This window comes from Colias eurytheme, chromosome 3 (genome assembly GCF_061535395.1).
Source record: "Colias eurytheme isolate Ceu_HAF_F1 chromosome 3, ilColEury1 Martin Lab GWU primary, whole genome shotgun sequence".
Lineage (NCBI taxonomy): Eukaryota > Metazoa > Arthropoda > Insecta > Lepidoptera > Pieridae > Colias > Colias eurytheme.
Genome location: NC_142982.1, coordinates 3488851 through 3503607, shown reverse-complemented (window position 1 = coordinate 3503607; position 14757 = coordinate 3488851). Strand labels below are relative to the sequence as shown.

The 14757-nt window shown below is 33.0% G+C and overlaps 1 protein-coding gene across 1 annotated transcript; it reads left to right on the top strand.

Annotated features, from left to right (window-relative positions):
• Positions 1–7627: 7627 nt before the first annotated feature.
• On the top strand, positions 7628–14483 carry LOC149909451 (protein obstructor-E-like). Its single transcript, XM_090119424.1, has 6 exons — positions 7628–7805; positions 10774–10860; positions 12429–12542; positions 12810–13013; positions 13820–14033; positions 14362–14483. Exons 1-6 carry the CDS (start codon positions 7766–7768, stop codon positions 14417–14419), a joined length of 717 nt encoding a protein of 238 aa, XP_089975550.1. The 5' UTR covers positions 7628–7765; the 3' UTR covers positions 14420–14483.
• Positions 14484–14757: the final 274 nt, after the last annotated feature.

Here is a 14757-nt window from a genome sequence, read left to right as displayed (position 1 = left end):
AATAATTTAATTCTTAGTAACACACTCAAAGTAATGACACCAAGAAGAATACGTTGTTTAAAGCCTTGGATTACGCCCGGTCTCATTCGATGTATACGAAATCGAGACCGCATGCATTTAAAATGTAAAAAAGAACCCTTGAATGAAATTATGAAAATAACATACAATAGATATAAAAATCACTGCAATAACTTGTTAAAACGTCTAAAAAGAAATCACGAAAAGTCCGAACTAGAAAAATATGCAAATAACCCTAAAATGAAATGGAAAATTATAAATTCAATTACTGATAGGCATAAATCAAAACCATCTACTGAGGCCTTGTTTAAATTAGGAGATACGAAAGAAGATGCTCTTGACGTAGTTAACAATTACTTTGTGAACGTTGCAGAAAACCTGGCAAAAAAATTCCCCGTCATAAATGATCCAAATACCATTGATTCTCTACAACTACATTCACCTGCGAACTCAATGGTAATTCTAGAAACAACAGTACTTGAAGTAGACTCCATAATAAATAACCTAAAAACCGATTCCTCCACCGGACTGGATAATATACCTATGAAACTTATTAAATTGTCAAAAAGTATAATTTCGCCCCTAATGTGTCATATTATAAACCTCTGCATTCAATCAAGGGTCTTCCCCCGTATATTCAAGAGATCTGTCGTTCACCCAATTTTTAAGTCAGGGGATAGAGACTGTGTAGGCAACTATAGACCTATCTCGGTGCTACCAGCGCTTTCCAAAATAGTTGAAAAAATTTTGAACAGTAGACTACTCTCATACTTGGAAAAATTTGGTATTCTCGCAGACAATCAATACGGTTTCAGAAAAGGCAAATCAACATCTCAAGCTGTTTTAGACCTTACAAATCTCGTTGCGAAGCAGGTTGACAGTAAAAATAAATGTATTGGAGTCTTTTTAGACTTGGCCAAAGCGTTTGACACAGTCTCCGTTCCTATTTTACTACAGTCAATGTCGGATATCGGTATAAGAGGAGAACCCTTGGAGTTATTCCATGATTATTTAACCGATAGATCACAAACCGTCGTAATCAGCGGCACCTATAGTAGAGAAGTCCCAATTACATATGGGCTCCCGCAAGGAAGTGTCTTGGCTCCTTCACTTTTTCTAATCTATTTAAATAATCTCTGTAAAATCAAACTAAAAAATTGTAAGTTGTTTGCATTTGCTGACGATACAGCACTTATTTTCTATGGCAAAGATTGGAAACAAGCAAAATTATATGCCGAAGATGGTCTAAAAATAGTTGCACGCTGGCTGCTCCGTAATTTACTCACTCTTAATGTAACTAAAACGAAAGCTATGCTTTTTGCGAACAATATAAGATCATTCCCAAAAGAACCGCTTGATATAAAATTACACACGTGCAAAACCACCAGCGACAACACTTGTGACTGTCCCACTATAGATTTAACCCAAGAAATTAAATATCTAGGTGTTATTATTGACCATAAAATGACATGGATACCACATATTAACCAACTAACACAAAGAACAAGAAAGATGATATATATTTTTAAAAAGCTAAGACACGTTGCAGACTACCCTCTCTTAAAACAAGTGTACTATGCTCTCGCGCAATCTATTTTGACATACTGTATTACTTCATGGGGCGGTGCAAAAAAGTCTCACATAATAAGTCTAGAAAGAGCACAGCGAGCTCTGCTCAAAGTGATGCGTTTCAAACCTATATTATACCCTACATCCGACATCTATACTGATTGTGACGTATTGACTATCAGACAGCTATTCATTAAAGCCTGTATCATGGAGCAACATACAAATATTGATCATCAAAAAACCTTAGAGCGAGCGCCCACGAGCAACTTTGTCTCCGCAACTATTTTGTCTCCGCAACTATTTTGTCTCTCCAGCCATGGGCTAGTATGAAAGTGCGCGTACGTAGCGACGCAACTCCCGGGAGACTTTTTTGTCCGCGGGTTCGGAGACAAGCCCGCGACGCAACTGTCGCCCTATCTATTGGTTTCAATGCAAGTGCGCGCACGGCGACAAAAATGTTGCCTGTCGGCGGCCGCCGGCCAGTTGCCGCGTAACCGGCGTAGCGATAGTACGTATTTGTGTCATCGTATTTATTCTCGTACTCGGTAGTTTTTAACCGACTTCAAAAAAAAGGAGGAGGTTATCAATTCTGCCAGTATATTTTTTATGTATGTACACCGATTACTCGGAGGTTTTTGAACCGGTTTACGTGATTCTTTTTTAGTTTGATGCGGAATGGTGTGGAATTGGTCCCATAAATTTTATTCGGATAAGCCCAGTAGTTTTTATTTTGTGAGCATTTTTGTCTGATCTCGATGACTTAATTGAAATGTACATTTCAAGTAACTTTGATTCATTTCCAAGTAACCGATTGAGCTGAAATTTTGTATACGTATGTAAATTGGATAGCGATGAAACATTATTATGACGTAGAGCTGATTTGATGATGGAATCGGAAGGTGGCTTAGTAATAATATATTGTCTCAGCTTTATCGAGTTTGGGCTCGTTTGATTCGTGTTGAAAAATACACTAAAAAATATTAAATAAAAATAACTTCGTTAAAAACAACCGACCTCAAAGACGGAAAAGTAAAAAATAAAAAAGATTTGATATTATTAATTACTACATATTATTTACCTAGATGTGTTATTTACTACAAAGGTTTGATGTCGGTGCACGGGCTTTACTAAGTGCTTAGTGCTTGGCACCGACTTCAAACCTATGTAATAAATTAATAATAATTAATAATATTGTTTTTAATGAAGTTATTGTTATTATTAGTAGTTTTTCTGTCTATAGTAGAGCCATTTTAATAGGAAACATTGACAGTTCAACAAAATTCAGCAACGTAATCTAGTAACGACGCCATAAAAAATATGTTATTTCGTTTTGTTAGAACTGCACATTTACTGAACTTTTTTCAATTACAATTACATATCTATACTAATATTATAAAAAGGTTTTTCAGTTTTCACGCATAAACTTCTGAACCGATTACAATGAAATTTAGCACACATATAGAGGATAACTTGGATTAACACATAGGATAGGTTTTATCCCGGAAATCCCACGGGAATGGGAACTATGCGGGACAAGAGCACAGACCACAACCGTCTCTTCGAAAACCATGTTGATAAATGCAGAAAATTTTAAAGAAAAAGTTGCGTTGCTGTCGCTTTCGTGAGCGCATCGTTCAAAACTTTGCGAGGAGACAGCGACAGAGACAAAATAGTTGCCGGGCAACTAAGTTGCTCGTGGGCGCTCGCTCTTAGGACGTCAACGTAATGTTTGTCCCACGAATAAATTCAAGTCATATTCTATTCGAAAATTCCAATGCTTTCTCGGTCCCATGTTATATAATAAAATAAATAAACAAATTGATATATATCGTACCACATATACTCAATGCAAAAATAAAATACATAATTGGCTAAAATCACAAAATTATACACAAATTGAAAATTTATTCAAAACCTTGGAATAAGTACATTATTACAACGATCTACTTATCTTCAAACAAATAAAATAATATTATGTAATCAACATAAATTTTTACTGAATTTAATTTTAACATAAGTGATTTTAATTTTAACATATTATATATATTTTTTTTTTATGCAAATTTTAATAACAATACATAAAAAAAAATCTAATCACAATCGCTACAAACAAAATAAATATAATACATATAATATACATTTTTTTTAAAACTTAAATGTGTTAAATTGAGCTTAAGTCCATAACTTTCGTTGTTGTTTTACTCGTCATCAACGATCGGTTAATAAGGTACATTATTCTTAGAATTATTAAGTACGCAAATGTCAAATCACCGTCTTTGTTATGATAATTTTTGTAACTTTGTGAACGCTTGTATTATTGTGAATAATTAGTTTATATTACATAGTGGGAAGATATTATCGTCTAAGATACAGGCTCGGCCTAGTTTAGACGATAATGTCCATAGTTTTAAGTATTGTGTTTATATAAATTGAGTGGAATACACAGTGTAATTGAAGGTATGGATAAATAAAGATTTTTATTATTATGTGTATCTCACTTCCATAATACTCGGGTACCATCATAAGGAAGGCACCCGGTCCTTTGGAAGGCTTACGTGGGGACACGGATCCAACACGCAGAGGCCCTTTAGAGAACTTTACTGTGTTGTGGGACACCAGCCGCAGCCTGCCCATGACTGCACTATAGAGATACAATCCTGGGCAGTCCGCGGCCGATGTAGGACTATTTCAAGATATGGAAAAACAAAATAAACTGGGCTATGGAGTGGGATGTTAAATGGGCCGGTATTTGGGGACTATTGGAAACTATGGCACCTGCCTTTCTACTAAAATAAAGTAAAAATATGTTGGCAGGTGGTGACTCGCCCTCTCACTGTATGGGCCCCCGAAATAAGTCGCTGCAATAGTGCGACAAGGGGGCAACATATTGTGAGCAGCTAAGGGTGGAGAGGCGTCCCTGGACTTTAAACTACGATCACGCGCTCTCTGAGGGTCCAGCATCACGTGCCCACTCGCCACTTACGCTTCGCATCCACCCTTCGAGCTAAAAGCTCTCGCGACTCCACTCTGGCCGGCCGGTTAAGGCAAGCCAGAGGCGGGGGTCCTGTCCTCGTCAGGCTTCACTCCGACCGGCCGGTGAAGGCGAGCCGGAGATGAAGACAGGGGCCTCCCCCGGGAGCACTCGGTTCCCGCGGGGTCGCTACTCCCCGACACCCCGCCACAAGGTGTCCTGCGGGTTGACTGATTGCACGGGTGGAATATCTGTTGTCACATAGACAATAGATATTCCAACCGCGGGCGATGGGGTCGTCACATCCCTACGCCCTTATTATTATTATTATTATCTATTAATAGAGGCACGTTGCATCCCATAGCTGTCTGATTAGAATACTAATAGATAATGCTTGGTAACAGTTATGGGAAAAATGAAGCTTGAAAACAGTAGCTACGGTTATTTCGTAGTACTTACAGCAATCACATGAAAACGGAGTTTTTTTTTTAAGAGCAATTTGGCAAGAGGGGAGCTTTTTTCGTTTTGGAATTATAATCTTCAAAATATCTTGATGTCTGAATATATAATTTAAAATCAAAATAGTTATTAGTATCTCTTCGTATCCATGAAGAGTACAAAACGTACCAAACCGCTATACTTCAAGTAAAGCCATTTGTAAAAATGAGAACGATTGAATTACAATTTGTTAGTAGCACTAAAATTAGCATATTTAATACTCTACAGTGGAAAAAAAATAATGCGTGCTAGATTTAAATGACCTTAGTTTACATCAACAAAAACTTTAAAAAATTCTAATTTTGCAATAATTATATTAAATCTAATGTCATATTAAGCCTTCAAAAATTTTTGTGAAAGGATTCATCGGTATTTCTAATTGAATTTACTAATTATTTTTAATTTATTCTTGCGCATTAGCATGCCACTTCTAAAAGAAATGTTGCGTATTTCATTCGTCAAACTACTTTCTATTTGAAGATTTTGAAGTGTCATATTATATCATTTATGTAATTATGAAAAAATATAACAGAATTTTCTACTTAATATTACTTCGGGCAAAAAACAACGTTAAGGATATATTAATTCAGCTATTTAAAGTTTTACACAAAATCTTCGTTATTACAATATATTCTTGGAATAATAAAAATATAATTCAACAAGGTTCTGAAAAACACAGCACTTCCTTTAATCTTAAAATTCCTCAATTCACTCACTGCGACGTGAATCAAAATATATTTTTTTCACTTATTTCAATGTTCACCTATAATTTAATAAATATCGTTTCTACTTCGTACTTTTCGTACTTTTCTATTTTTGGTTAAAAACATCGTCGTAAGTATGAAAATCTCATTAAACCTCACAGTTTAATTTATCTTGCTATAAAAAATCGAATAAGATTCTTGTAAGTTTATTTTTTAGAGTTTTAATAGTGAGTACCTTTTTTTGTAAGGCTTCCAAAACACAACTTACACAACTTACACACTTAAACTTACTCCTAGGTGCATACCGTAAGCATGACTATAGTTTTCCGACTTCAGTGTACAATTGATTTGAATAAAAAAAAAACAAACCAATATAACACGATAGAACTTTTACTAGGAAGTAAGACGGGTTCAAGAACCGAAGTGAACCAAAGACATGATGAAACAATAGCGAGTAGGCTCTGTGTCCCGGAATGACTCATTGTAAATCGACGCACGTGTTTCATGAATTGTCCTAGGAAACTAATAAATATTGTTCCAATGCTGATTTAGAAGAAAGCGCCATTGATTGGTCGCGTGACTCAAATAATAAAGTATATTCACAATGTGCACTGTTTATGTATCCTTTTGGAATATTCAAACGGCCAAAGCGTAAACGGCAAAAGTTCGTGCAGTTATGTGTTCATTTAAAAAATATAGCATATATCCAAATATAACGTAAAAATTAGAAATGTTTGTAAATATGTAGTTTTTAAATTTAAATGATTAACTCCGATAAGTACCTACGTAGGTCTGTTACTGTAAAGTTCATGTCAACGAGATATTTTGTAAACGGAAAACAAACACAATTTAAAAGCTTCACAATCGTACATTATTTAAACATACATTTTTCTTTTTATTTGAAGCATGAATCAATCAATTAAATAATAGTCCATGTAAACAGTAAGACAGTTAGGAACTTACAATATAATATAACAATTTTATCTGGTAACATTATTTTCAATAAGATTACTTCCGTTAGATAACATATGGTTGGTTTTATTCCACATGTACAGTGAACTTAAAAAGTACTTATTCATTCTGTGATATAAGTCCCCAAGTACCTCTTAAAGGTTAAAAGAAGACGCTCGAAGCAAAAAGATACATAACGAAAGATGACATTAAACCATATTTAGTGCCTGTTAAATTGGATACGACATTTGACCGTATCCATGAGACTGACCATGATGTCCTGGTATTCGAGGCTGACTGCTTCGGGTACGAAAAATGTATTCAATGCTATTAAGATGTAGAGTTATAAGTATTATGGCTTTTTCTCTTCATTGTACACACGACTATAATGGTTCATTCTACAGGAATGACTGCGATGTTTGCAATAAAATAAAATTTTATTTACATTAAAATATAAGGAAGTCTGGCTATTGTTGTCTTAACGAGAAGTAAAGTCGTTTATTTTACAATTATTACTGTTAAAAAACTCATTTAGACCAAAGCATCACCGATGTAAGATAGAATGTCTTAGCTTTATTACACTTTTGTTTACGTTGTTTTCTAATATTATATGAAAAATACAAAATAGATCTAACAAAATAATGACAATAACACAATAGAAACTTAATGCAATTATTTAAACCATCATCAAGTTATATATTGTAAGAAAAAAAGTAAATCCAACACTGACACTAATTCTTTTGAAGTGATTAATGCTAATAAACCTATATTAATTAAAGCATAATTTTCTATGTTTAACAACTACGGCATACTAATTACCATATACCAAGTACCACATTTAATGTACCGTTAATGGTGACCACCGTAAATAAAACATGCTGTTTAATTCAAAGTTGCACTCTTTTCCTATGAGCCTGCAACACTCGCTCCGCGCATGCGTCGTTCACGGCTCTCGTAACTAACTTGGCAATACAGAACAACCTTTCAGGGGAGGCGCACGTGTACTTTCATTTAAAAACTTATTTTTAATTTAGTATAAGTTTTGTTTGTCAAAATGAAAATTTTAATACTATTCGGTTTCGCTGTTTGCTTTGGTGAGTACATTTTATATTTATTATTTGTTATATTGATTGATGTTTAAATTGTTATATTTTAGTTTAATTGTATTAAATAGCGTAAACTTATTATTTTTTAATAATTATATTGTCGGGCTGCAGATTTTTATAAAAGCTCCCTTATTTAAAAAGAAACATTTCATAATAGTGTGTTTAAATAATGCTGTGTAATTAATAATACAAAACTTAAAATAGCTGGAAATATATCAATATCATACTTAATAAAATAATAGTGTATCATATTCCTTAAAATTTCGTAAATTATCACAGTTCACGGTGTAATTTAAAATTGCCGGCAAACTGGAATATGCCGCTGCATTTTTCTCTTACATCAACTTCTCGGTATTTTTGCATAACCCTTTAGTACGTAAAACGTTACATTTAAGGATTATGAAAGTAAAGGTAGGGTTTTCAAGGACACATTACAAATTCCATTGGATTGTGGTTACTGTCACTTTACAATAAAACAAATTGTGTTACAAATTTTTATTTGCAGGTTATTTTCTATATTATGTACTTTAAATTCATATTATAATGTACTTTCCATAGATATTTAAGGACTAAACATATCCTTAGAAAATTATATAAATATTTATCTTTCTTGTAACTTAAAAACAGCAAGATACTACTTTTAAATAATTGCCCTAAAAGGATATTATAAATGACTGTTATGACAGTTATAAGTCATTACTACAGTATGATATATGACCTACTAGGCCCTACCTCTCTTAAACTAGAGATACAAATTTGTCAATAGCGTAAGCAAGTTGCACCTTTGTCAAGCTATTACCGGCTATACCAAATGCGGAAGGCTTCGTGGCCTAATCTGAGCAAATATACCAGTATCTAGACTACGCAATACTTAGCTACGTAGCTTTCGTAGAATTTCCACAATGTAAACATAGTATATAGTTTTAACGTAGGTTTTGATAGGTAAGTATATTTACAAACGAGAGAAATACTCCGTGAAGTTAATACTCTTAATTTTTCCTTACTGAATCAAAAGACAATTTAGAACATTATTTATGGAAATATTATGTATGTAAAATCTAATTTAAATTTATAATTTTCTTTTTAATGATTATCAAACTTGTACTGTAACAGTAATACATTTTCATTTAGTCCTGTTAATGCATAATATGTTAGGTATTTAATTGCAAAATTCCAAAACAGCATAAGTAGATTTTGGTCATATTATGTAACATAAATGTTTTCTCTTCTCGTGTAAGTACTTAAATACCAACTAGATAATTTATTATTATTGTTATTTATTGGTCTCCAATCCAGTTTTCAAAAAATCCGGTTTGAAGGATATGGAATTTTCCGCTGTGCTCATTCGATGATTTGGCTAAGTGAAAAACAACTTTTTATTCAATTTTTTTTTAAGTTTATGCCATTCAATTTATTCATTTATTATCTTGCATCACTTCCTTATTGACATAGGTTATTGGTTGCATAATTAGTTATTATAATTTGAAAAATAACATCTGATAATAGAAAGTAAAAGCAGAGGTTCACCTACAACCTTTAAATTATTAATTAATCTTTCAGTCATGAATAATTGAGTACTTAATATAGAATGCAAATTAATCTTTATCATCAATCTTGATTAAATTACTCAATTGTAAATTATAATATCTCTCACTGTAACTTCGTATTATTTAAAGAGTTCCAATGTCTAGATACTTTCTCATCATTCAATGCGTCTATTCTTATAAATACAAATAACAATGAAATATCAAAAAATCAGATATCTAATTGAGATACGACATAGTATTTTCTAGTGTTTGGTTTTACGCGAGTATTATACACTACCGCTACCACAGTCGACCGAGTTTATCAACGCCTTGTCTACGCTTCGCGATTTTTTTTTCACATCTAATTACTGTAAATTGTAAAAAACTGAAATGAACTCGCGTGTCATAAATCATAACATATCAACAAATCGTTCGTCCTCCTTTCACCGTACAAAGTTCGGTGCTCCAGTAATTGCCTAATACATGTTTTGCAAGGGCAATTTTACTATTCAACTCTGTTACGGTATATCGGTTTTTCGAAACCTATAACTCGACGCTAATGGCTAAGTGGAGTGTGTAACCGTAAAATAGAGCAAATTCAGCAATCGCTCTTTAATTGCTTTTATGAATAAAACCCAAACTGCAAACTGGCATAACATTGTATAAAAAGGTAGAGTGGAGAAAGTGAGGAAATATCTCTATGCGCTCTCTGCTACTACCTTCTTCCGTATAAGATAATAAATAAGATTTTCAAAGTGAAATTTTCATAATAATAATGATCAAGTACTAATTGACTTAATAAAATGTGTATATTTATAGTATAGAGCCAAGCCTTTGAACATACCTACATCATTATAATGTTTGGTATCATAATTAAAATCTAAAATAGCTGTTCAGTTTAGTTAGTTCAGTTAGTACACGTAAGGAAGTTGATGACACCGAGAATTTAAATGTTTCTCAGAAAACAGAGGGAAATACTCAAAACATGCTGTAATATGGATATCCGTTTTTATTACTGCAATCAAAATATAGGAAATAGCACAAGTTATGCGTACTTAATTATTATTTAATTGCTCTTAAATGCACATTACCATTGTTTACGGGTTTCTCTTATTGTGTTATGTAGATATTTGAGAAAGTAACATAATGAGCATACAAATTGCAGTTTTTTTATTGTCTTAGAAAGATCTCATATGTATTATAATAATTACTTGAACAATGACAATATCATTAGTTGAGGTACTTAAATTGCTAGAGTTACTTTCATTAATTGTATTTGTCAAACCAGTCTATTAAAAGTGAAAACTTTAAATTCTCATAAAATACATTAGATACTGTAGATGTAATTAGTTATAGTAATAATCGTCTTTGTAGTGTAGTAGATTCAAATATATAGGACTAGTAAAGATCATACAACCTTTTTCTTTCAGTTGCCGGCCAGGACTTCGACTGTCCAGAGAAGAGTGGCTTCTACGCTGATCCCTACCAGTGTGACCTTTATTACAAATGTACCAAAGGTCAGTATCGTGTGCCAAAGGTCGACATGTTTCCTTTGAAGTGTCACGCAATATGTCACTTGCCTTCACGCACTGTATAATTTAAGTATTATGTTCTCATTAAACACACATACCTACAGTAATTAAATTTTACATATTGTTTTCACGTTGTTCATTCTTAATGTTGTATCATGTTTACAACTTATTAGAATATCATTTGAATATCATTTATATATATTTACATTATTTTTTCATATAAACATGTTCACCTACGCCCTACACTAATGTTATAAGAGGCAGATAAGATTTTTGTTTAGAAATAAAAAAAATAGGAATTCAACTATCTCTAGTAGAAAGCTTTCAGGGCGACTCAAGCCTTTTTTAGTTTTTATTCCGATTAAACCAGGGCTAAGCCGGGATAAGCTAGTAATCCATCCATAGATAGAAAATAAACAAATTCTCGATGCATAAAAATAAAAAATCGACATAGATTAATAGCTGTTATTCTAATGCTGTAGCCATATGTTATCTATCAAAATTTTCCGTCAATAACCTATGCTCATTTGCAAACTCAATAGGTCAACCTTGCGCTTGCATAAGCCCGGACGTAACTAAACTTTAGAATCTTGGTGACATTTTGCTTAGAGTAGCTTTTTCGCTCATCTTGCAACTCTATATGTTATGCTTGAGAAAGCAAACGAAACTTAATATATGCTATAAATAAATGTGAAAGTTTATACGTTTGTTTCTTGATCACGTAAAAACGTAAACACGGATTTGTAACAAATTTTGCACAAAATTAGGATACTTTTATTGTACTCTAATTCATACCAACATATTGACAAAATAGTTCTGTTCACATATTATGTCAAGGAAATATTTTTAAAATCACATAACAACCTCAAACATTAGAAGCGAAAGCTGTGACGATCTATCGTATAATATAAACATACCTTGAGAAAAACATGTATGCGTAAGCAACCCATTAAAATCTTGTTGTCTCTTAAATCGTACATGAGATACAAGGTGCTGATTAGTATTCAACACTTATGTTTTCACGGCTTAGAGCTCCTTTTACTTTTCGACTGTTTCGTAATAACAACAATTTGAAATTACTTACGGTGCTTTTAATGCATTTTAAATGGTATAACAAAAGAATAGTGCTTGAAATTGTAAAAACATTTTCAACATTTTAGTAAATAATATATGCGAGAGGAAAGTTTATCGAAAGCCCACGTACAAGGAAGTTAACATAAATCGTATTTGCGAAATTTATTCACATGTTACACAAATAAATAGTATTCAATAAATGTTTAAGGGTTGCGTAATTTTTAAATAAATTAAAGATAAACTTAATATTTATCGTTGATACCTTTAATATATCGCAATATTATGTAAACAGCTACAACTTTTAATATAAATATATTCTATACATATCCTTAAACTTATATAATTAAGTATTTATGACGCATTGTACTCAAGTGTGATTTAATTAGAAATATTTTCATTGTTTCTTTATTATTAAAATAGCGCGTGTATATTATAAGAATACAAAACATTATATAAGCTTATAAACAAAATATTTACAGGGAAGGCGGAAGCGAGGCTGTGCCCAGATGGTCTGGTATTCGCTGATGAAAACCCCAACAAAGAATTGTGCGACATTCCCTCTAATGTAGACTGTGGTGACAGAAAGGAATTGCGTAAGTTCATTTATATTTAAGCGAATTATGTAGTAGTAACGTATTATTTGTATTTCAAAAACTTCTACATAATTTTTATATTCATTAAATTCTATCAAACTTGTGTTTTTTATATTATAGCTAATTATTAATTAAAATAAACTTTGAACAACCATTTCTCATATCACAACAAAATTTATCGAATCGCAGTCGTACATATATTTTACCACTAGCAGAACACGGATAATAATATAAAATGTAATCATTTAACCTACAATCAACTTACAGAGGAGCCAAAACCGTCAAAGGGATGCCCGCGCCAAAACGGCTACTTCAAGCACCCCGACCCGCAAGCGTGCGACAAATTCTACTTCTGCTCAGACGGTGTCCCCAACGAACACCCTTGCCCACCCGGCCTTTACTTCGACGAGGAGACCTCCAACTGCGACTGGAAAGACGTAGTACAGAGACAGTGTGATAGAATCACTAAAGGTAATTATTATCTACGAAGAGGTAACTTTTCTGGTGAGGTATCATCCCAGATTTTAGGACCAAATGAGAATAATTTCCTATCAAACACAAAAAAAATCACGTCAATCGGTTGAAAACCGGTAAAAATATCCCACGGAGCTATCGTGTCATTATAGAACAACAAAATAAATAAATATAATCCAACTAAAACCTCCTTGGACACGCCAATTAAAAAGAAGCATAATTTTACAAGCAACTTATATTCTCTAGTCTCTGGTCTAAACTAAAAAAAATGCAGCAGTCTAAATTTGAAATGTTGGTTCCTTCTTTAAATGTAATCCAGGGTGTGCATGTCTTGAATTAACGAAATAGAATTGTTTAATTACGCGCTAATTAACTAATTAACTGACGAACGAATGTTCAAATAAATGAAATATTCTGGACAAGTTTTACTAAATATCCGTTAATTAAATTAACCTAACGAGGTTTCAATATAACAAGATATTTCGATATATTTTAGTAATTAGTTCCGAAATTTGGCAAATTCGACATCCTTAAACAAAATCTATAAGCATAGCTTAAACTTTAAATCCTTTGTTTTGAAGTAAAATAATCAAACAAATATTATAATACATAGTTAATTTTTCAAAGTCCGACACCCCCACGCAAAAGCAACTAGTCAGATCAGCAGATCTGTATGATTTTTGGCACAGAGATAAATAATAGTCTGGATAAGCACATAGCCATTGCTCTATTCAGCCAGTTTTTTATACGTTTACATTACTCCTATTTAAAGATCCTAGCTTATACCTATTTACTCTCTCCAGACGTACTCGACGATGGATTCTCCTGCCCCGACGGCGAGGTCCAAGGCCCCAACGGCCGCGCTCTCCCCCACCCCACCTTCCCTCACCCAGAGGACTGCCAGAAGTTCTACATCTGTCGCAACGGAGTACAGCCGCAGAAGGGCAGCTGTCCTTCTGGGAAAGTATACAATGAGGATACTTTCATGTGCGACGATCCCGAGAAAGTGGCTGGATGGTAAGAATATATATTAGTGTCCTCTTTACTAAACCCCAGTTAATGAAGGCAATCATAAATATAAATTATATGTTTTATTAGGACCCGATGAACAGAGGAATAATGTATTTTTCTACTAGGGAATATTCAAAATCAGAACAGTTGTAATATATTATGAACATACATTAGAAATTTCCCAAACTAAGTGAGATCTTGTTAACTAAATACTGCTGTGATTACGAAAATATACAGTAAAAGTTAAGTTTAAAAATAATTAGTTTGAGTTTTTTCTCGAAAATAATTTAGTGGCCATTGTTTCCTGTTCTTAATTGACATTTTTTTATTTCAGTGAAAACTACTACGAAGGCCAGCCATTAGAAAAGAACAAACTGCCGAAGAAAGCGTAATTCGTAGTCGTTAAGAACGTCCTATTAAGTATATTTAGTATTTAAATTAAATAAATAATAATAAGTGATTGTTTTATTTCCTTGTATTTACCTATTATTATCCTTTAAATAATACAGATAAATTAAAATTACAGTAAACCTCAGAGGTATACCTAGATGGTAATATTTAAGTCACAGTTAACTCGAGAACGGCTGAACCGATTTCGATAATTCTTTTTTTATTATATTCCTTGAAGTACGAGGATGGTTGTAGAGAAAACGTAATAATTATGTACCACGGGCGAAGCCGGGGCGGACCGCTTGTATAATATAAGTGTAAAATGTCGATACAAAACAGG